Source organism: Limanda limanda, chromosome 21 (genome assembly GCF_963576545.1).
Source record: "Limanda limanda chromosome 21, fLimLim1.1, whole genome shotgun sequence".
NCBI lineage: Eukaryota > Metazoa > Chordata > Actinopteri > Pleuronectiformes > Pleuronectidae > Limanda > Limanda limanda.
Genome location: NC_083656.1, coordinates 1443401 through 1465812, shown reverse-complemented (window position 1 = coordinate 1465812; position 22412 = coordinate 1443401). Strand labels below are relative to the sequence as shown.

General features: G+C 42.2%; 2 protein-coding genes and 1 non-coding gene across 3 annotated transcripts; 2 read left to right on the top strand and 1 right to left on the bottom strand.

Annotated features, from left to right (window-relative positions):
• The first annotated feature begins 512 nt into the window (after window positions 1-512).
• On the top strand, window positions 513-13118 carry LOC133028131 (kelch domain-containing protein 1-like). Its single transcript, XM_061095324.1, has 13 exons — window positions 513-620; window positions 5598-5668; window positions 6699-6816; window positions 7563-7675; window positions 8152-8242; window positions 8358-8456; window positions 9583-9657; window positions 9960-10018; window positions 10109-10221; window positions 10624-10696; window positions 11541-11625; window positions 12163-12242; window positions 12986-13118. The coding sequence occupies exons 1-13, from the start codon at window positions 513-515 to the stop codon at window positions 13116-13118; spliced, it is 1218 nt and encodes a 405-aa protein (XP_060951307.1).
• A 314-nt stretch (window positions 13119-13432) lies between these two features.
• Window positions 13433-19925, bottom strand: LOC133027916 (LIM and SH3 domain protein 1-like). Its single transcript, XM_061095084.1, has 7 exons — window positions 19712-19925; window positions 18930-19024; window positions 18327-18411; window positions 17048-17155; window positions 15297-15366; window positions 15075-15157; window positions 13433-14094 (listed from the first exon to the last, which is right to left on the bottom strand). The coding sequence occupies exons 1-7, from the start codon at window positions 19778-19780 to the stop codon at window positions 13921-13923; spliced, it is 684 nt and encodes a 227-aa protein (XP_060951067.1). The 5' UTR covers window positions 19781-19925; the 3' UTR covers window positions 13433-13920.
• Window positions 19926-21556: 1631 nt separating this feature from the next.
• trnac-gca (transfer RNA cysteine (anticodon GCA)) lies at window positions 21557-21628 on the top strand. Its single transcript has one exon. It is a non-coding gene; the product is annotated as a tRNA-Cys (tRNA).
• The last annotated feature ends 784 nt before the right edge of the window (window positions 21629-22412 follow it).

Sequence of the window (22412 nt, the reverse complement as noted above, 5' to 3'; positions counted from 1 at the left end):
CATAAGAGGTCAAATGCTGTTGGGTGGGTGGTGGGGGCGGGGACCTGTTGACTCCACCCCCTCGCCCCGCCCACATTACAGGTGCTTCTCATCGCGTGACGTCACCATCAACACCTGAATCCCCTTCAGCTGTTTGTGATCAGACCTGAGGAACTACCCCCCCCCCCCCCCCCCCTCAGTGCACCACGGGGGGGGGGGGGGGTGAGTCAGCTGCAGCTTCTGGAGGAAGTGCACATCGAGATGATGGGAGGAGTGAGAGAGAGAGAGAGAGGAAAGAGAGGAGAGGAGCCTGAAAAACACGTTCATCAGTGCAGATTGTGTCGCCTGCAGTCGGAGCAGCAGGTCGAGTCTTTCTCTCTCTCTCTCTCTCTCTCTCTCTCTCTGTCTCTCTTAGTCTCTCTCTCTCTCTCTCTCTCTGTCTCTCTCTCTGTCTCTCTCTCTCTCTCTCTCTCTCTCTCTCTCTGTCTCAGGTAAACTGGGACCCGTTTCAAAGAGCGGTGTTTACCCGGGTCATGGAGGCAGCTGCAGCGGGCGGAGCGGAGCCGGAGAGTCCGCTGGAGAGGAGCAGCCACTCGGCCTTCAGCCACCAGCAGCGGCTGTACGTGTGGGGGGGCTACCGGGTGAGAGGGTTACCCGAGTTATTGTTACCTGAGTTACTGTGTCATCTGAGTTAACTGAGTTACTGTGTCATCTGAGTTACCTGAGTATCTGAGTTACCTGAGTTACTGTGTCACCTGAGTTACTGTCACCGGAGTTAACTTAGTTACTTGAGTTACTGTGTCACCTGAGTTACCTGAGTTACTGTGTCACCTGAGTTACCTGAGTTACCTGAGTTACTGTGTCACCTGAGTTACCTGAGTTACTGTGTCACCTGAGTTACCTGAGTTACTGTGTCACCTGAGTTACCTGAGTTACTGTGTCACCTGAGTTACCTGAGTTACTGTGTCACCTTAGTCACCTGAGTTACTGTGTCACCTGAGTTACCTGAGTTACTGTGTCACCTGAGTTACCTGAGTTACCTGAGTTACTGTGTCACCTGAGTTACCTGAGTTACTGTGTCACCTGAGTTACCTGAGTTACTGTGTCACCTGAGTTACCTGAGTTACTGTGTCACCTGAGTTACCTGAGTTACTGTGTCACCTTAGTTACCTGAGTTACTGTGTCACCTTAGTTACCTGAGTCACTGTCACCTGAGTTACCTGAGTTACTGTGTCACCTGAGTTACCTGAGTTACTGTGTCACCTTAGTTACCTGAGTCACTGTCACCTGAGTTACCTGAGTTACTGTGTCACCTTAGTTACCTGAGTTACTGTCACCTGAGTTACCTGAGTTACTGTGTCACCTGAGTTACCTGAGTTACTGTGTCACCTGAGTTACCTGAGTTACTGTCACCTGAGTTACTGTGTCACCTGAGTTACCTGAGTTACTGTGTCACCTGAGTTACCTGAGTTACTGTGTCACCTGAGTTACCTGAGTTACTGTGTCACCTGAGTTACTGTCACCTTAGTTACCTGAGTTACTGTGTCACCTGAGTTACTGTCACCTTAGTTACCTGAGTTACTGTGTCATCTGAGTTACCTGAGTATCTGAGTTACCTGAGTTACTGTGTCACCTGAGTTACCTGAGTTACTGTGTCACCTGAGTTACCTGAGTTACTGTGTCACCTGAGTTACTGTCACCTTAGTTACCTGAGTTACTGTGTCACCTGAGTTACTGTCATCTGAGTTAACTGAGTTACTGTGTCATCTGAGTTACCTGAGTATCTGAGTTACCTGAGTTACTGTGTCACCTGAGTTACTGTCACCGGAGTTAACTTAGTTACTTGAGTTACTGTGTCACCTGAGTTACCTGAGTTACTGTGTCACCTGAGTTACCTGAGTTACCTGAGTTACTGTGTCACCTGAGTTACCTGAGTTACTGTGTCACCTGAGTTACCTGAGTTACTGTGTCACCTGAGTTACTGTGTCACCTGAGTTACCTGAGTTACTGTGTCACCTTAGTCACCTGAGTTACTGTGTCACCTGAGTTACCTGAGTTACTGTGTCACCTGAGTTACCTGAGTTACCTGAGTTACTGTGTCACCTGAGTTACCTGAGTTACTGTGTCACCTGAGTTACCTGAGTTACTGTGTCACCTGAGTTACCTGAGTTACTGTGTCACCTGAGTTACCTGAGTTACTGTGTCACCTTAGTTACCTGAGTTACTGTGTCACCTTAGTTACCTGAGTCACTGTCACCTGAGTTACCTGAGTTACTGTGTCACCTGAGTTACCTGAGTTACTGTGTCACCTGAGTTACCTGAGTTAATGTCACCTTAGTTACCTGAGTTACTGTCACCTGAGTTACCTGAGTTACTGTGTCACCTGAGTTACCTGAGTTACTGTGTCACCTGAGTTACCTGAGTTACTGTCACCTGAGTTACTGTGTCACCTGAGTTACCTGAGTTACTGTGTCACCTGAGTTACCTGAGTTACTGTGTCACCTGAGTTACCTGAGTTACTGTGTCACCTGAGTTACTGTCACCTTAGTTACCTGAGTTACTGTGTCACCTGAGTTACTGTCACCTTAGTTACCTGAGTTACTGTGTCACCTGAGTTACCGGAGTTACTGTTACCTGAGTTACTGTGTCACTTGAGTTACCTGAGTTACTGTGTCACCTGAGTTACCGGAGTTACTGTCACCTTAGTTACCTGAGTTGCTGTGTCACCTGAGTAACCTGAGTTACTGTGTCACTTGAGTTACCTGAGTTACTGTCTGCTTAGTCACCTGAGTTACTGTGTCACCTGAGTTACTGTCACCTTAGTTACCTGAGTTACTGTGTCACCTGAGTAACCTGAGTTACTGTGTCACCCGAGTTACCTGAGTTACTGTGTCACCTGAGTCACCTGAGTTACTGTGTCACCTGAGTTACTGTCACCTTAGTTACCTGAGTTACTGTGTCACCTGAGTAACCTGAGTTACTGTGTCACCTGAGTAACCTGAGTTACTGTGTCACCTTAGTTACCTGAGTTAATGTGTCACCTGAGTTACCTTAGTTACTTGAGTTACTGTGTCACCTGAGTTACTGTGTCACCTGAGTTACTGTCACCTTAGTCACCTGAGTTACTGTGTCACCTGAGTTACTTTCACCTTAGTTACCTGAGTTACTGTGTCACCTGAGTTACCTGAGTTACTGTGTCACCTGAGTTACCTGAGTTACTGTGTCACCTGAGTTACCTGATTTACTGTGTCACCTGAGTTACCTGAGTTACTGTCACCTGAGTTACCTGAGTTACTGAGTTACTGTCACCTGAGTTACCTGAGTTACTGTGTCACCTGAGTTACTTTCACCTGAGTTACTGAGTTACCTGAGTTACTGTGTCACCTGAGTTACCTGAGTTACTGTGTCACCTGAGTTACCTGAGTTACTGTCACCTGAGTTAATGTGTCACCTGAGTTACTGTCACCTGAGTTACCTGAGTTAATGTGTCACCTGAGTTACCTTAGTTACTTGAGTTACTGTGTCACCTGAGTTACTGTGTCACCTGAGTTACCTGAGTTACTGTCACCTTAGTTACTGAGTTACCTGAGTTAGTCTCACCTGAGTTACTGTCACCTGAGTTACTGTCACCTGAGTTACCTGAGTTACTGTCACCTGAGTTACTGAGTTACTGTCACCCGAGTTACCTGAGTTACCTGAGTTACTGTGTCACCTGAGTTACTGTCACCCGAGTTACCTGAGTTACTGAGTTAACTGAGTCACTGTCACCTTAGTTACTCTGTCACCCGAGTTGCCTGAGTTACTGAGTTACTGTCACCTTAGTTACACTGTCACCTGAGGTACCTGAGTTACTGTGTCACCTGAATTAGTGTCACCGGAGTTACCTTAGTTACTTGAGTTACTGTGTCACCTGAGTTACCTGTGATGTCACCTTAGTTACCCGAGATACCTGAGTAACTGAGTTACCTGAGTTACTGTCTCACCTGAGTTACTGTCACCCGCGTTACCTGAGGTACTGAGTTACCTGAGTTACTGAGTCACCTGAGTTACTGTCACCTTAGTTACTGTCACCTGAATTACTGTCACCTGAGTTACCTTAGTTACTTGAGTTACTGTGTCACCTGAGTTACCTGTGATGCCACCTGAGTTACCTGTGATGTCACCTGAGTTACCTTAGTTACTTGAGTAACTGTGTCACCTGAGTTACTGTCACCTTAGTTACTCTGTCACCTGAATGACTGTCACCTGAGTTACCTTAGTTACTTGTGTTACTGTGTCACCTGAGTTACCTGTGATGTCACCTTAGTTACCCGAGATACCTGAGTAACTGAGTTACCTGAGTTACTGTCACCCGAGTTACCTGATTTACTGAGTTACCTGAGTTACTGTCTCACCTGAGTTACTGTCACCTTAGTTACTGTCACCTGAATTACTGTCACCTGAGTTACCTTAGTTACTTGAGTTACTGTGTCACCTGAGTTACCTGTGATGTCACCTGAGTTACCTGTGATGTCACCTGAGTTACCTTAGTTACTTGAGTAACTGTGTCACCTGAGTTACTGTCACCTTAGTTACTGTCACCTGAATTACTGTCACCTGAGTTACCTTAGTTACTTGAGTTACTGTGTCACCTGAGTTACCTGTGATGTCACCTTAGTTACCCGAGATACCTGAGTTACTGAGTAACTGAGTCACCTGGAGCCTGTGATCTGCTTCTCTGTTCCTGTCACACCTGATGAGATAATATGTTGCCATATACAAATTATCTTGAATGTTACATTGCCTTCTATGTAAAAAATTGTTGCTATAAACTAAAAGTTGTAATTTTTTTTGCAGGAATATTAAATTAATAAGCTTAATGTACTTTAATGTTAAAATTACATTGACGTCCAATTTAAAAAACAAACAAAAAAACACACACAACCCAATGCTGAATATATGCATTTGCAATCAACACTTCTCTAAAATGACAGCAGAAAATAACGTTCATCTGTGAAAGTGTATGAACACACACGGCTGTTATTGTTATGTGCATATTTAACATTGTGAACCTGGAAAAAGCTTCAGACACATTCTCCAGCGTCAGATTTCACGTCTCTGCAGCAACGAGTTCCGACAGGAAAACGTTTCTCACACTTTACAGACGGCGACAAATAAAAAAGGGGGAGAAACCAGGAGTAATGAGAGAAGAAAGATCACATTCTAATCAATAACAAGATCCACTGATCCAATCAGAGCCGGCAGGTTACATTAGACCCCGCCTCCTTCCTTGTAGGAGATCTTTGCATTAGGCTACACTCCCAAAGTACTTTAATACTCAAAGTATTTTGTTTTTTATGTGTATTTCTTTCCTTGACTCGGGTGGAGAAGCTGGTGTGATACTTTAACTGGAGTGAAATACTTGGTGCTTCCTCCACCTGTGGCACATTAAATCTGTTATGATTGTTTTTCCTTTTTAATCTGTCCCCCTGATTGTTGCTATGGAAACGAACGTCAACACTTCTTGTCAGATGTTCCCGTTGGATCAGTCTTCCACCTGCCAGCGTGTTTCTCTGTGATGAACCAGCAGATTCTTCAAACACACGACTTTGATCTTGTCCGTTTCCGTTTGCTCGCAGGTCGTCTGTGGCGAGGAGGTCACGCTGCCCGGCGGCGAGATCTGGATCTGTGACCTGGACAGCGGGACGTGGTGAGACACAGAGACGGCCGGGGATTTATCAGCAGAGTCAAGCACTGTCAGATATGGATGTAGTCGGCAGAGTGGGTTGGTCTGATTTAAAACGAGTTCTTAAGAAGATCAGCTGGGATTGATTACAAGGGTTTGAGAGATGTCCTGAGTAGGGTTGCAAAATTCCGGGAATATTCAAATTTGGAAACTTTCCATGGAAATATACGGGAATTAACGGGAATTAACGGGAATAAACTGGAAATGTTGTGGGTAATTTATACTAACTGTATTTACCTTGTCATATACAGACATAAATATAAACATTTTGTTGTGTCATAGGCGGATTTGAGCCCTGAGGAAACTTTGGGCACTTGACTATATGCTTCTGCATCGTCGTGTCATTCTTAACATAGGTCTTTGCACAGTATTTGCAAATGTACACAGCCTTTCCTTCTACATTGGATGAGGTGAAATGTCTCCACACATGAGAGAGTGCACGTGGCATTGTTCTGTAGAATAAGATGAGAAAAAAGTTTGTAAAAAAAACACTAATGCAATGCCAGAGATATAAATAGTTAGCCAAACAATTGGAATCGTCTGTAAACATATTTTACAATTGATGGATAAATTAATGGAAATAGTCTAGATGAACAGATGAACAATCCTCAATCAGCATGCTAATATATTTTCCCAGTAATATCATGGAAACTTACCTGACTAGTCCTTCACTCTACAGCAGGCCTCAGTAGCCCTGCTGTAGAGTGAAGGATGCTGGGAGTTATCTGTGCATGTGATGGAAGAATGCACAGTGGAGGGTTGAAACTCAACGTTCCATACATCTTTAAAATAGAGTTTTGAATGATGTTTTTATTGCTCAGCGGTTAATTTGCGTAGTTTTAATTTTTTTCAAAATTCCCGAGCTAAACTTCCCATGGAAAGTTTCCAGAAAGTTTCCGGAAATTTACCGGACACTTTCCGTCCCTTTGCAACCCAAGTCCTGATAGAGAAAAGGCCTCAGTCTGTTCATCTCTCTCTCTCTCTTCACCCACAGGGAGCGGAGGGACATCAGCGGCGTCGTCCCTCAGGACCTGTCGGACTTCTGCGGCTCGAACGTCGGCAGCACGTTCTACATCTTCGGAGGCTGCGACGCCGTCGGACACACCAACCAGGTGAGGCTCTCACGTTTCTTCTGACCACGCTTTACAGGGAACGTGTTGAAAGGAATTCATTTCAAATAAGAAGTTCTTGAGGAGCTTGTCAGTGAGATGAGCTCTGACTCTGTGACAGTGAAACATGAGCAGCTCAGACTGGAGGCTGAACATTCTCTCACATTGTCTCACCGATTTATCATGTTACTGCAAGTTCTGGCTTTCAAATATTTTCCTCATGTCGAAGTAACATTAAAATGCTGTAAGTCGAGGTTACGACTGTTGTTAAAATGCACCTCAGAAGCTCCTGTACAAGATATGTAACTTTAGATGTGGGGGGGATTTTCTTTCTCTTGGTCCTCCCAACGTCTGTGAAACGCTCCTGGCAAATCTGCCACAAAGAAGAGAGCTCGCCCTGTTGACATTTGATTTGATATTTGAATGTCTGGTGTTGTATGAATAGAAAATGTAGTTTTCAAGCCTCGTAACAAACTGTGGGGGTACTGGAGTTTTATTTATTTTGGTCGTCTGGTCTGATCGCTGTTAGAAACGAGAAAACGTTTTACAGAAATGACAGGAAGTCGTTTTTAAAGGTGCACGTGAATCTTAAGAGCATCATAGTTGTTAAAATTCAGAGATAAATGGTCAAATCTGCTTTGGAAAATCTGCTCTGGCAACTTTAAATATATTAAATACCTTCTTTAAAAATGTCATTGGCTCTAACTTTGCATGATGTGACAAACCTGACCCTTCCTGTTTGGTTGTAGATGTTCAGCGTTGACCTGTCGGAGGCGAGCTGCTCGTGGAGGAAAGTGACCGACGCCAGGGGAACGACGCCGTCGCCACGGAACAAACATTCCTGCTGGGTTCACAGGAACCGGTCAGTTCAGTGAACAGGAAGTCCACCAAACACCAGCGCTCATGAAGAAGAGCAGCTGTTCACACCCTGTCGCCATTTGATCAAAATTCATGGGTTTTGAGAATTTTTTTTAACAATATTTTTTATTGAGGTTTCAAGTGCATATCAAACTTTATGCAGAATTTACAAACATTTTTATTTATATCCCCTCAAACAGCCACTCATTCACACAGACACAAAAAATAAAAAATAAAATGGACAATGACAACAGACATCAAACTAATGGAGTAAAAAATAAAATAAATAAATAAATAAAAAGATAATTAAGAAAAAAGAAAAAAGGCAGGATCATTTCACAACCTGTTGTTCAGTCAGTGTTATCCGTTTCACAAATGGTCTACTTGATTTAAAATGGAAGCTTTTCTGCGGTTTTCTGAAGTTTTCTCGTGTGAATTATTGAGAAATCAGTTCTTTTTTTCCTCTTTGTTCTGGTGCAGATTAATTTACTTCGGTGGATATGGATGTAAAACTCTTGGAGAGACTCAAAACATGTCATCGTCCAGCTTCATCGTGGAAGAGATGTCCTGGGTAAAATACATATTAATAACAATCACAACAACAAAAGCTGCAAACATCAGTATAGTGACCAAGAAGTACTTCACCCAAAATAAACCAAATAAAGATTTGTTTCTTTTCTCCCCAGACGACGATTGGAGACACGATGTTCAGATGCTGGGGCTGGAACAATGAGGTCAACGTTTTTGACACGCGCTCGGAGACATGGACGGTGCCAGAGACTCAGGTGAGAGGGACAACACAACCAGGTTTGTGTTGGGTTTTTAACATCTGGTGTCGAGTCCAACCGCCGTCACATGATCATGGGATCAAACCTCAGGAGCATCTTCAGGAAGTTACTTTACATTTGGCAGCTAAAGGTCAAAGGTTATTGCTTGACTGGCGTATTTCTTGGAAAGTGAAGCCAACAACAGAGTCAAGTAGAGGTGGAGGCAGGTAGATAGATAGATAGATAGGTAGATAGATAGATAGATAGATAGATAGATAGATAGATAGATAGATAGATAGATAGATAGATAGATAGATAGATAGATAGATAGATAGATAGATATAGATATAGAAATAGATAGATAGAGTACTTTATTCATCCCCGAAGGGAAATTAAGTTGTCATAGCAGCCGGTATATTTGAATACAATAAAATACAATAAAATACAATAGAATAAAAATAAAAATATTGAGGTAGAAAGAATAAAAAACAGAAGCACAAGATAAAATACAATAAAATAGGTAGATAAGGTGCAGTGGCAAGATGATGGTAAAAGTACTGATGATATGATGGTAATGTTATTGTTAGACAGTATATAAGAATAGTACAGTATATATAGTATATAATATAACATAATATATATTTATATATGATAGTAATTATACCAATATAAAAGCAGTATATGGTAATAATGGCAGCAACAGTATATTTAATAATAATAGTAATGGTGATATAATAATAGTAATTATAACATGTACACATAAATAAATATGTGTATAGACTTATGTAAACAAGAATATACAGAGAATATGATATATAGTAGAAGTATGAATATGAATATAAGTATTTGACTATACAATAGGTAATATAATATACTATGAGTCTAAGAATATGTAGACAGAGTGTGCAAAAGACAATATTATTGTATAAAATGATATATAATATCAATATGGTTTATATGAAAACATATCACATATGATGTGAAGTAAGTGTATAAGGAGCGGTGATGACGTACACAAAGTTCTTTAGACCTTAAATTTATGTGAAAACTAATCAGATCAAAGGGAACAAAGCCCGAACCCTGGCTCCGATTTCCAGGTGTGAAAAACGCTGTCATGTGATTTTTATCATTTTGAAATGTGCAGGGTCCGGCTCCGGCTCCCAGAGGTTGCCATGCCAGCGCCCTGCTGGGGAACAAAGGTTACATCTCTGGAGGCGTGGTGAGTTCAGACGCTCATCTGGCCAAAAGTATGTGGACGCCTCAAGTGAGAGGTCACATGATCTCCCATGTCGTTTCTCATGGTCCTCTGTTCCAAAACAATATTAATATTACAGTGTGAAGTTTTAGATTTTGAGACGATAGTGTGCTGCTGACTTTGGCCCTTTCCTGTTTCAACTGGTGGAACCTGTGAGACCAGAACAGTGTCTGCATACTTTTGGCCACGTCGTGCACCCGACCACGTAACCACGGTTTCCGATGCTTGTTCACTTTCAGTCCCTGAAGCTATGTGATGGTTTACAGGAGACGGGGGAGTTGGACATGTTCTGCTTGGACCTGGACACGTGGACCTGGACTAAATTGTAACTGTCACTTTTAAACGCTCACTTTTAATTGTTTGCTTTCTTTACTTGGAAAAATTCACTGACTGCGTTTCTGTTCTGTTTCTCCAGGGACGTCTCTCGGTCCGTTTGTCCACCGGGCCGCTCGCTGCACAGCATGACGGCGACATCGGACCACGACCTCTTCGTGTACGGAGGCCTCGGCACAGACGGAAACACCCTCAGTCAGTCTTCAGCTCCGAGACTTTACAGATTCAATGATTTCTCACGGAGTAATTCGTGGATCTTGATTTAAAATAATCGGACGTATTTAAAATTAGACTTTATTAATCCTGAATAACAGTAATGAGGAAGTAAAACTTAGTTATTACTCGTAATGAGTCAACAAATTGTGTGTAAACAAAGTAAATGCAAGTAGAAATTTAAATAAATGACATCTGTATAATAAAAATGTAGTAAAAGTAGGTTGAGTAAGACGTTAAACTAATACTTAAGTGGCAGTAATGAGCATAGCAGTATGATATGAAATATTGCACATGTTATGAGAACTGTAGTACTCCACACAAATAACTAGTATTACACACGAGAGAACTGCAGTTATAGTACTTCCTGTTTCTTTCTCCTAGATGACGCTTGGCAGTTCAACACGTTAAGAAGAGAGTGGACCAAGAGGACTCATCCACATAAAGATAAACCAAGGTCGTTAATTCATTTGTATGAACCTTGTTTAAATTTTCTAAAGGCAGTGGTGGGAAGTAACGAAGTAGAAATACTTTGTTACTGTACTTAAGTAGATTTTTCACATATCTGTACTTTACTTGAGTATTTCTTTTCCTGACGACTTTTTACTTTTACTCGTTACATTTGAACAAAAATATGTGTACTTTCTACTTCTTACATTCTCAGACTGGCTCGTTACTTGAGCAGTGGAGGTTGGCGCAGCTCTCTCTCTCTCTCTCTCATCTAGGGTTCAAAATTTACATAATAATAGTATAAAATTATACATTATATACATTATATTCATATTGTTGTTATAATTTTTCAGTCAGTTGAGATAAATCTTGAGGAGAAACATGTTGGATTGTTTTGTGTCTGTATAGGACTACTATAAAGAGCACTTTGCATTTTTAATTTTGGTACTTGTACTTTTACTTTTGATACTTAAGTATATTTCAACACCAGATACTTTTGATACTTAAGTACTTTTAATATGAGCTACTTTAAGACTTTTACTCAAGTCATTTTCTGACGGGTGACTTCTACTTTTACCAAAGTCACTTTCAGGTAAGATATCTGTACTTTTACTCAAGTATGGCTTTCAAGTACTTTATACACCACTGTCTAAAGGTAGAAATTATATAAAATGACCTGAAACTCTCCTGTAAAAATTCAGATAACGTGACTCCACAACTCCTCATTGATTTCCAGCGGCTCTCAGATCAGTTTCTAACGTGTCGGTTTCACCCGTTCACTTCTGTCTGTGGTTAATAAGAACGTATCTTGTAGTATTTAGAGAGTCTGTGTTTCCCTGCTGGTTCTTCAGGGTCTGTCACACAGCGAGTCCAGGAAGCGACAGCGACGTGGTGGTGTTCGGAGGAAGCAGTAAACTCTGCATCTTCATGGACTCGGTACGTGAAGGCAAAAGTATTTTCTAGCTTTACTCTGAGCGCTTCGACTTAAAGCTGTTTTGTGGAAGTGAAACATGATAATCTTTCCTCAGCATTTCACAGACATGGGTAAAAAAAACACTGCACATTCCTGCTGTAATCTGGTGAAGCAGATGTAGTTTCATCAGTGGACTAATTATAGCTCGAGTGAAACTGTTGCATAAATAGATGTTAAGTGGTTTAGCGGCTCAGTGCACGTTCATGGTAATGCGATGGTTTCCCCGGGGAAGCCAACAACTGCACAGAGAAGTGTTTGTGTTTGAGGTTGAAACTGGATTATTGAAGAAGTTGACAACAAAACATTTTATAACAAACTGAAACGACATCATGTCTCCTTTTTAAAAAATGTTACTACAAACCTCAAGATGGCGATAGAGGGACCGTTCATCCCCTGCAGACCATGAATGTGTGGAAACCGATGTACAGATTTAACCTAACACAAAATGAAGCGGTGGTTTACACCCAGGTTTAGTTTTGTGATTCTCGTCCTGTCGTCAGGTGGCTGTTCTACGGGCGCCGTCAGAGAATCACTGCAGAGACGTGATCATCTTCCAGACGCAGCCGTACTCCCTCTTCAGGTGAGGAGAACCCCCCCCCGGTTCTGGTTCTGATCTAATCACGTTCCTAACTGTTCCTTATTTAGGAACATCCAACATTACAAGAGCTGGTAACAGAAAAGCACAGGGATCAGGGATTTGTCTGAGGTGAAAGTTGTTCTGATTCTAAAACCCAGGATTTGTCTGACTAGAGGAGCGAGTCCAGAAAACACGAGCACGGTCGACCATGACTTCTCCACAATTCCTCTCCTGCAGTTTGTTTGACTTCTGATGTTTGATAAAGAAGCGAATCGGGTTTTTCCAGCAGCAGCGTCTCCAGGTCCAGGAGCTGCTGGAGTTCAACACAGTCTGTTTGAAATTGTTGTGTTTGTGTTCCGTGGCTTGTGTGCGCTAGTTGGCTTTTGTGTGTCCTTGTTGCCTGAAGCCAGAGCCCTGTACATAACGTGCATGTCTCCTCCTGTCACACATGAATAAGCAGTTTTAACCAAAGCCCACAGACCGGTTACACTGTTGTTTCCACTCTGAGCCGTGTGCCTGCTCACGTACAACATGAGGTTCTGCTAATGAGCTTTATGTTGCGTATGTGTGGCCTGTTCATGAGACTTGAGATTATAATGGTCGTGTCCAGAGTTAATTTAACCTTCAGAACAAGGTTTGATCAAAAGTCATCAGATCACGTCTCATTAGAACAAGGCTCCATTTTCTTCACTTTTCAAAGAGACTGAACATGGTTTTAAATTGTGTTTTTCTGGATTTCTCTCCAGATTGTGTCAGGACTTCATCGGGAGAAACCCGGCGCTGTTTGCGAAGCAGCTGAACTTCCTGCCGACGAAACTCCGGAGCAAAGTGGACAAGAGAGTTTCCTTCTTCTCGAATGTGACGGTTCTCACCGGATGAGAACGAGCGTTTTACTGAAGGCTCGGATCCGCTGTGTCGTCAATATTTTTGTATTAATGATTTATATATATAAAAGAACCATGGTGCTAGTTCCATTGTTTTAACTTGAGAAAATATCATTTGTAAATAAAGTCTTTGTAATATTTTAAACCAGAAAAACGATCAGGTAACATTTTACTCCCATGTGATGTTTTTGAATAAAGGTATTGATATGTTGTATTTCAGTTTTGGGTTTATTTCCACAGGTCACATGATATAGAGCCAAAGCAGGAAGGAGAATAATATTCTTTATATTCAAAAAGAAAATTAAAAGGTTTAAATATTTCATGTTTTTATTTAATCAAATCAGCTTTAAATGATTCAATCGTACAGTAAATGAGTTTCTGTTTTTAGGGATTTAAAAGCAGATGAACAAGATGTTTCACTGATTTAACAATTTGACTCTGTCCGCTTGTTTGTGCAAAGCTAAAGCTTCTCTTCACTACTGAAGGACATGGAAATAAAAATAGGTAAATATTACCTGAGAGAGAAATTCAACATCTGGGAAGTATAATAAACTAATGGATTTTCTTTTTTTTATTATTACTGCAAATTTATACCATTTGTTCGGCTCCTACTTCCTCTTTTGTAGTTTTCTATCACAAACATTTTCACTTCAACTGTATCATTGCTTCTCTAAAGTGAAATTTCATCTGAGAACCAAGAACATATTTGCAGAAATGGGCCATTTTTTTGAAGTAATTTGTAAAAGGTGATTTGTAGAGGAGAGGTCTGATAGGATGTGACGCCGGATGTCTGTGTCTCACACGGGTCGGACGTAGTTGGCGGGCAGCAGTCCTCTCTGGCCCGTGCGCTGGTTGCAGCCGAACATCCAGCCCTCGTCGATCTGCTCCACGTCGGAGATCAGGTCTCCCTCCAGCAGAGAGACCTCATCGGCCTCTGCTGCTGTGTAGCTGTACAGGGCCTGGTAACGCTTCTGAGGGGACAAATACAGACATTACTCTTAATTAGGGTTGCAAAGGGGCGGAAAGTTTCCGGAAACTTTCCATTGGAAGTTTAGCTCGGGAATTTTAGGAATTTTAAAAAAAATAAAAAATACGCAAATTAAACGCTGAGCAATAAAAACATCATTCAAAACTCTATTTTAAAGATGTATGGAACGTTGAGTTTCAACCCTCCACTGTGCATTCTTCCGTCACATGCACAGATAACTCCCAGCAAGCTTCACTCTACAGCAGGACTACTGAGGCCTGCTGTAGAGTGCAGGACTAGTCAGGTAAGTTTCCATGATATTACTGGGAAAATATATTAGCATGCTGATTGAGGATTGTTCATCTGTTCATCTAGACTATTTCCATTCATTTATCCATCAATTGTAAAATATGTTTACAGACGATTCCAATTGTTTGGCTAACTATTTATATCTCTGGCATTGCATTAGCGTTTTTTTACAAACTTTTTTCTCATCTTATTCTACAGAACAATGCCACGTGCACTCTCTCATGTGTGGAGACATTTCACCTCATCCAATGTAGAAGGAAAGGCTGTGTACATTTGCAAATACTGTGCAAAGACCTATGTTAAGAATGACACAACGATGCAGAAGCATATAGTCAAGTGCCCAAAGTTTCCTCAGGGCTCAAATCAGCCTATGACAAAACAAAATGTTTATATTTATGTCTGTATATGACAAGGTAAATACAGTTAGTATAAATTACCCACAACATTTCCAGTTTATTCCTGTTAATTCCCGTTAATTCCCGTTAATTCCCATTTATTCCCGTATATTCCCGTTAATTCCCGTTAATTCCCGTTAATTCCCATGGAAAGTTTCCAACTTTGAATATTCCCGGAATTTTGCAACCCTACTCTTAATTCTTTATTACATTGAATGTGTAATGTCATGGTGTCCACATACTTTTGGCCATTTAGTGTTTGTTTATGCATTAGCCTTACCCCGCCACAAGGTGGTGCTACAGCAGCAGGGGTCACTGCTGGCTGCATGAATCTTTCAGGGTTGGATGGTTGATCCTCATTGTCTGCACACACACACACACACACACACACACACACACACACACACACACACACACACACACACACACACACACACACTAGTACAAATATACAACATGGCTTTGGGAGATATGAGTTAGAATGTGTAAGGTTGTGCGTCACCTTGTCTGTTCTCAGGAGGGGGTGCGTCACTTCGAACTTTGCTCTTCTCAAAGTCTTCATGGTACTTTATCTACACACACACACACACACACACACACACAGACACACAGAGAGAGAGAGAGCAACACACATTAAATCCACACGAGGGCACAATACTCACAAAGTTGAACAGCTGACCATGAAGTTCTGCCCCTGTGAGGAGAAGCTCACCATGTTAGGAGGTGCTGAGAGATGTGTGTGTGTGTGTGTGTGTGTGTGTGTGTGTGTGTTTGTGTGTGTGTGTGTGTGTGTGTGTGTGTGTGAGGGTTTTCTTTGTACTTGTGGCTGTAAATTTAGATTCTGCGTTGGCTCAGTTATGGGATCATCTCATAATAATAAATGTAATAAATAATAATCAACCCGCTCCTTCACTTCCTCAGTGAATCCACCAGGGGGCCACACGGGTCGACCCGACCTCTGTAAAGTGAACAGAGAGCTGGCAGCTCTTAGGAGACGGAAGAGGAAACAAGGAGCAGCCCCCCCCCCCTCTCGTGTCCTCAGTCGACCTCGAGAGGAGCAAACTGACAAAGTGGGAAAAACAGGCAAATATAAAAAATTTAAAAATGGAAGGGTGGGGGGGGGGGGCAGGAGGAGAAAGACAAAATGAGAATGAAAGGAATGAAGATGGAAGGAAAGATGCAACCAGTGGAAAAATAAGTTTCTGGATTTTGCCCTTTGGACATGCAGCTTATTGCCGTCATTCCTTTCTGCAACGGCTGCTCACATGAGAGAGAAGGGGGGAAAGTTGTTTCTGTGTGTGTGTGTGTGTGTGTGTGTGTGTGTGTGTGTGTGTGTGTGTGTGTGTGTGCGTGTGTGTGTGTGTGCGTGTGTGTGTGTGTGTGTGTGTCTCTACAGTGGAGAGACCATGACCATATAGGGCAGCTGCTCCTCAGAGGACGAGGAGAAATGTCTGAAATGTGCCCGTGTGTCTCTGAAGGATCAGATCCCTTCGGCCATGGACGTTTGTCCTCTCGGCTCGTGTCTCTGCTCGTGTCTCTGCTCGTGTCTCTGCTCGTGTCTCTGCTCGTGTCTCTGCTCGTGTCCTCGTGACTCTGCTCGTGTCTCTGCTCGTGTCCTTGTCTCTCTGCTCGCGTCTCTCTGCTCGTGTCTCTGCTCTCGTGTCTCTGCTCGTGTCTCTGCTCGTGTCTCTCTGCTCGTGTCCTTGTGTCTCTGCTCGTGTCTCTGCTCGTGTCTCTGCTCGTGTCTCTGCTCGTGTCCTTGTGTCTCTGCTCGTGTCTCTGCTCTCGTGTCTCTGCTCTTGTCTCTGCTCGTGTCCTTGTGTCTCTGCTCGTGTCTCTGCTCTCGTGTCTCTGCTCGTGTCTCTGCTCGTGTCTCTGCTCGTGTCCTTGTGTCTCTGCTCGTGTCTCTGCTCGTGTCTCTGCTCGTGTCTCTCTGCTCATGTCTCTGCTCGTGTCTCTGCTCGTGTCTCTCTTCTCGGGTCTCTGCTCGTGTCTCTGCTCTTGTCTCTGCTCGTGTCCTTGTGTCTCTGCTCGTGTCTCTGCTCTCGTGTCTCTGCTCTTGTCTCTGCTCGTGTCCTTGTGTCTCTGCTCAGGTCTCTGCTCTTGTCTCTGCTCTTGTCTCTCTGCTCGTGTCTCTGCTCGTGTCTCTGCTCGTGTCTCTCGGCTCGTGTCCCTCTGCTCGTGTCCTCATGTCTCTGCTCGTGTCTCTCGGCCTCGTCGGGTCTCGAACCTTCGACTCCTGCACTTACTTACGTTACTGATCTGGTCTTGTGTCTTCTTCAACCTCTGCATCTCCGGAGTGTCGACCACCACGCTGAAACCTTTCCCCTTGCTCTTCTCAAAATCCTCCTTGTACAGAGCCTGCAAATTCAATCAAAACGTATTAAAGTCTTATTGTACAGAAATTCTTCTTTTTCTCTATATATTATTTGTTACATTCAATTAATCCATTACTTTCTAATCCTAATTTAAAAAAAAACATGGAGTTGAACGCTGCATTCATGGTGTCACTGTTCACTGTTTACTTGGCAACATTACACAAGTCTAAATTGTTTATTTGAAGGTAAATCTGAGACACACAAACACACACACACACACACACACACACACACACACACACACACACACACACACGCACACAAACACACACACACACACACACGTGAGTCATGTTCTTGCTATGAGGAATATGTCGTCTCAGTGAGGGAGCTTGACTGCCGAGACTTTTATGGTTATAAACAGTGAACTGGGGTCGGTTGGATGAGAGAGAGAGAGAGAGAGAGAGAGAGAGAGAGAGAGAGAGAGAGAGAGAGAGAGAGAGAGAGAGAGAGAGAGAGAGAGAGAGAGAGAGAGAGAGAGAGGAGGGGAGGGGATGGGGGGGGGGGAGAGGAAAAAAGCTTTCGGTGTAAATGTGATCATGATGTTATAACAACAAAGTTATATTACACTGAGGTTTCAAATGGTTTTTTAACCCAAAATGGAACCTGGTGTGTTTCGGCTAACGTTAGCTCCCTGTTAGCTCCCTGTTAGCTCCCTGTTAGCTCCCTGTTAGCCAAACCTCCTCTTTAATTTGTGCGTGACTTGAGGAGCTTATCCCTTTGATCCCTTTGATCAGGTGAAGTCGTTGGCCTGAACGGTGCGAGGAGATTAGAGTGTAAGAGCAGCGGAGGCAGCCAGGGAGGCCGAGCTGAGCCGCTGCCACTCGAGAGCCCAACGGCACCGGAGAATCTGGGTTTGACTTCTATTCAACACTTAAAAACACTTTGTAGCTGAGATAAAACTCCGATGTTTGCCTCGTCTCAAATCTTCACACTAACACGGAGCCGTCACATTGTCTGTTTTTTTAGTATTTGCTGAAAAGGCTCATTTGATTTAATTAAACGAATCCAATTGTCACGAGCGCCCGAGCCGAGAGCTGCGTCCTGACTTCCTCCGGGGGGGACGGATTGAGAGCTGAGTGACAGCAGAAGACACAAAGACTAGCGATGATGCAACCAGGGACGGGCCGGGGGTCCGGGGGTCCGGGTCTCACCTGGCTGTTCAGCATAGTCTGTTGTTTCAGACGCAGGTTCTCGGGGGTGTCGGCCACTATAGTGAAGGAGGTTTTGGGATAATGCCTGAAACCAAAGAGAAGGACAGAGGACACGTTTTAATTCAATGTCTCCAACATTTAAGAGACGTTGAAGACGTTTCTAAATAAAAAATATGTATATAAATCTCCGGGTCTAAAAAACGACACCATACGCTGACGAAGACACCGACGAAGATGTCAAGAGAGTTCGCTGACCCTAGTGAGGAAATGAATAATTACATTTCGCATGTTTTTTTGCCATTTTCTTGATTTAACATCTGGATAACAAATGATTTATCCATGAGAAGGAAAGAATATCTGAATATCCATGAATATCTGCCGGGACAGAGATGCTTTCTGAAGCTGGACAAAGGTCTCGGGTCACACTGAGGACTTGTGGCATCACATGTTTGAGTCCGTCTGTTCACACTTCCTCTTTTCCCTCACGACCAGCTTCCACTGCCCAGACACTGATGTCTGCTCGTGTCGTGACCAAAACCTCACAAACGACGACAACTTCTGTCGTAAGTTTTCCTGTTATCACTGGAGTTTATTGATACTCACATACTGCAGTAAGGCTTCTTGTCGAATCCTTTGTAGTTGTTCATGCTCAGGGCCATCTTGCACACCTCACAGCTGAAACAGCCTTTGTGCCAGTACTGGAGAGAGAAACACAAAGTGTGCAATGTTGAATAAGTTCAACAAAGTGAAGCAGACGTAGGTTGAACTCTTGATTCTTGTGGTTAATGGTTTGAATTCATGCACCAAGAAAAAGATGACAGGACTTCAGTGTTGCAGGGACATGATGGTCAGATCTCAGAACATCTTTACAAGCTCATACTGACACACACACGCAGACACACACGCATGCACACACACACACACACAGTTTCAGTGTCCTATTTTAACATTCTGAGGTTTTTGGTCAGTGTTCACCGGATGTGGCTTCTCTTCTCATGAGTCCTTTCGTATTTCCCATCAGCACAAAACTAAGAATGTAGTCAGACCGGATTTATATAAATGTATATAACCAGAGTGGATATGGTTTAATTATGTGTAGGAGTGCAACATGTTTGGTTCGCACTTAGCATAAGATAAAAGCTTTTGCACAAAGGATGCTACAATTAAAAGTAAAGGAGAAAAAAAGCTTCCATCTCTTTAGCACACAGTTTATTTTAAAGTATTCTTAGTTATTATAAGTAAACATTTAAAAGGTGTCTTGTCTTATTTGAGAATGTCAGAACTGTTAAGAACAGAACTGATTTGTACTAAAACATCTTTACAACAGGAATATTACAGAATGAATCTTTACAGACATTAGTTTAGTTTGGAGTTTCTCAGCTTACCTTGTCCAGGCAGTTGATTTTCTCTGTGGGGTAAACTGGTTTATTGCATCTTCCACAGGGAGGATTCATGATGGATTTAATCGCACCACCAAAAGAAAAGACTCCCTGAGGCAGCTGGGAAATAAAACGTTTTCGGGAGGGAAGTGATGCGCGGACACGGATCGTCCTCAGGCAATTCAATTCATATCCAGAGGACGAGGAGGAGTCATGAGGCCTTCAAGGTCCCGCAGAGAGCGTCGGATTTAGGAACATTTTCTGTGATGAATGATCAAACAGGGGTACATTTGGGAAGGAAATAGGGTAAAGATCAGTGGTGTATAAAGTACTTGAAAGCCATACTTGAGTAAAAGTACAGATATCTTACCTGAAAGTGACTTCGGTAAAAGTAAAAGTCACCCGTCAGAAAATGACTTGAGTAAAAGTCTTAAAGTAGCTCATATTAAAAGTACTTACGTATCAAAAGTATCTGGTGTTGAAATTTACTTAAGTATCAAAAGTAAAAGTAGAAGTACCAAAATTAAATGCGAAGTGCTTTTTATAGTAATCCTATACAGACACAAAACAACCCAAAATGTTTCTCCTCAAGATTTATCTCAACTGACTGAATAATGTATAATTTTACAAATTTTTAACCCTAGATGAGAGAGAGAGAGAGAGAGAGAGAGAGAGAGAGAGAGAGAGAGAGAGAGCTGCGCCAACCTCCGCTGCTCAAGTAACGAGCCAGTTTGAGAATGTAAGAAGTAGAAAGTACACATATTTTTGTTCAAATGTAACGAGTAAAAGTAAAAAGTCGTCAGGAAAAGAAATACTCAAGTAAAGTACAGATATGTGAAAAATCTACTTAAGTACAGTAACAAAGTATTTCTACTTTGTTACTTCCCACCACTGGTAAAGATCAAACGACTGTAGTTGTGCTTTCATTCAGGATTTGTGTCACTCACATTTTCAATAATCCAGATTCCAGAATACGTCTCCTATTATCATTCGTACTCACTGACACTTTGGTACTAGTGTACTGTGTCATGCAATACACTTTTTATAATTTATTTTATTTTATTCACTGTATTCTATTATATATTGTGATGCTGTAATTTTAGAGCAAGGTGGCATGAGAAGTTTTTCATTGCTAAGATATTGTCAACTTCCTCCAAAAATCCATATTTGTCTTCTTAATAATGATAGTAATAATAATAATGATAACTGATCTCAATCTAAAAAGCACTTTTTTTATATGTTACAGTGCTTCACAAGTAAACATACAAAAAACTACACTAAAAGTACATTTTGAGCTGTTAATTCCGTAATGTAATTATTTCTTTCTTTTAAAATTTCGAAAATTATTATTTCTTTCATTGCAACAAAATCAGAGACGAACGTTATTAGCTGTCAGGTTGTATTTACCTATCCCACTTTAAACATGTGAATTACGATTTTTTTGCTGTAGCACTTGAAGGCGTCTTAAAATGCATTAAGCGGTAATGACCTTAAAAGGAAACAGAAGAAACCGGTGTAACATGAAAGCGACTGACACCCAACTAACTAAGGAGCAGATGGATACAATGTAAACATGTAAACATCAACATTTAAACAAAAGGACACAAATAGACCAGTTTGTAAAACAACGATTTGTGCAGAGTGGCTGTGTTCAGCTGGCGCCCTCTGCAGGACACCGGGGGGAACTGCAACCACCTCAGCTGCTGTGACATGACGCAGAACATGGACTTTACATGTTAACATGCGTCCACGGACTTTACACGTGTGCACATGTGTCATAAATACACACAAAGAACAAAGTGTGTGAGTTTTAAGTACATATAGTTTAAACACGTCGTGGTTTCCTCCAGCGGGGGTATAGCTCAGTGGTAGAGCATTTGACTGCAGATCAAGAGGTCCCCGGTTCAAATCCGGGTGCCCCCTCATTTTGCCACAAATCCGCCATTTTGACGTTTTACCCTTTGATTTGTTCTTTTATGACCCGACCGGTCGTTTTCACGTCCTCACCTGACCCCTGCGTCCGGTTAATCGACTCTCCCCACCACCTGGAGAATGGTTTGTTCCACCTGTTTCACATCTGTTTCACACCTGCTCAACTTTTCCCTGGTAGCCCCGGTTGAGCTAATTGCGAGATAATAGCTGCAGTGTCAGAAAAATGTATTTTTAAAATGCTTGGTTCATATTTAATATTCATACCTGGCTGCTTACATGTTTGTGTGTCAATATGAAGCTTTGTCATAGCAGCCATTTCTGCTTTAGCTGACCAGCTCCTCCAGGGGTTTGCTATCTACAAAGATGAATTCACTATATTTACATGTGTGTGTTGGTTGTGGGTTGTTTGATTTGTGGGTCAGCGTTTCATCAGGGATTATTGTGTGTTTGTTGTGTGTTTACGGCTCCACCATGTGGCAGTGATTAGCATGACCTGTTTATCATCAGTCCTCAGAGTGACTGACTTTGTGTCATGTCGATCTGAGCAATTAAACAGTGGTGTATAAAGTACTTGAAAGCCATACTTGAGTAAAAGTACAGATATCTTACCTGAAAGTGACTCTGGTAAAAGTAAAAGTCACCCGTCAGAAAATGACTTGAGTAAAAGTCTTAGAGTAGCTCATATTTAATGTACCTAAGTATCAAAAGTATCTGGTGTTGAAATGTACTTAAGTATCAAAAGTAAAAGTACAAGTACCAAAATTAAAAATGCAAA

What these genes read in the sequence shown, in the direction of transcription:
- LOC133028131 (XM_061095324.1), top strand. Translation starts at nt 513, where the DNA reads ATGGAGGCAGCTGCAGCGGGCGGAGCGGAGCCGGAGAGTCCGCTGGAG. An exon ending in ACGTGTGGGGGGGCTACCGG is followed by an intron (nt 621 to 5,597) that starts GTGAGAGGGTTA and finishes GTTTGCTCGCAG; the next exon opens with GTCGTCTGTGGCGAGGAGGT. An exon ending in TCTGCATCTTCATGGACTCG is followed by an intron (nt 11,626 to 12,162) that starts GTACGTGAAGGC and finishes TCCTGTCGTCAG; the next exon opens with GTGGCTGTTCTACGGGCGCC.
- LOC133027916 (XM_061095084.1), bottom strand. Translation starts at nt 19,780, where the DNA reads ATGAATCCTCCCTGTGGAAGATGCAATAAACCAGTTTACCCCACAGAG. An exon ending in AAGAAGCCTTACTGCAGTAT is followed by an intron (nt 18,412 to 18,929) that starts GTGAGTATCAAT and finishes CTTTGGTTTCAG; the next exon opens with GCATTATCCCAAAACCTCCT. An exon ending in TAGCACCACCTTGTGGCGGG is followed by an intron (nt 14,095 to 15,074) that starts GTAAGGCTAATG and finishes TTGTCCCCTCAG; the next exon opens with AAGCGTTACCAGGCCCTGTA.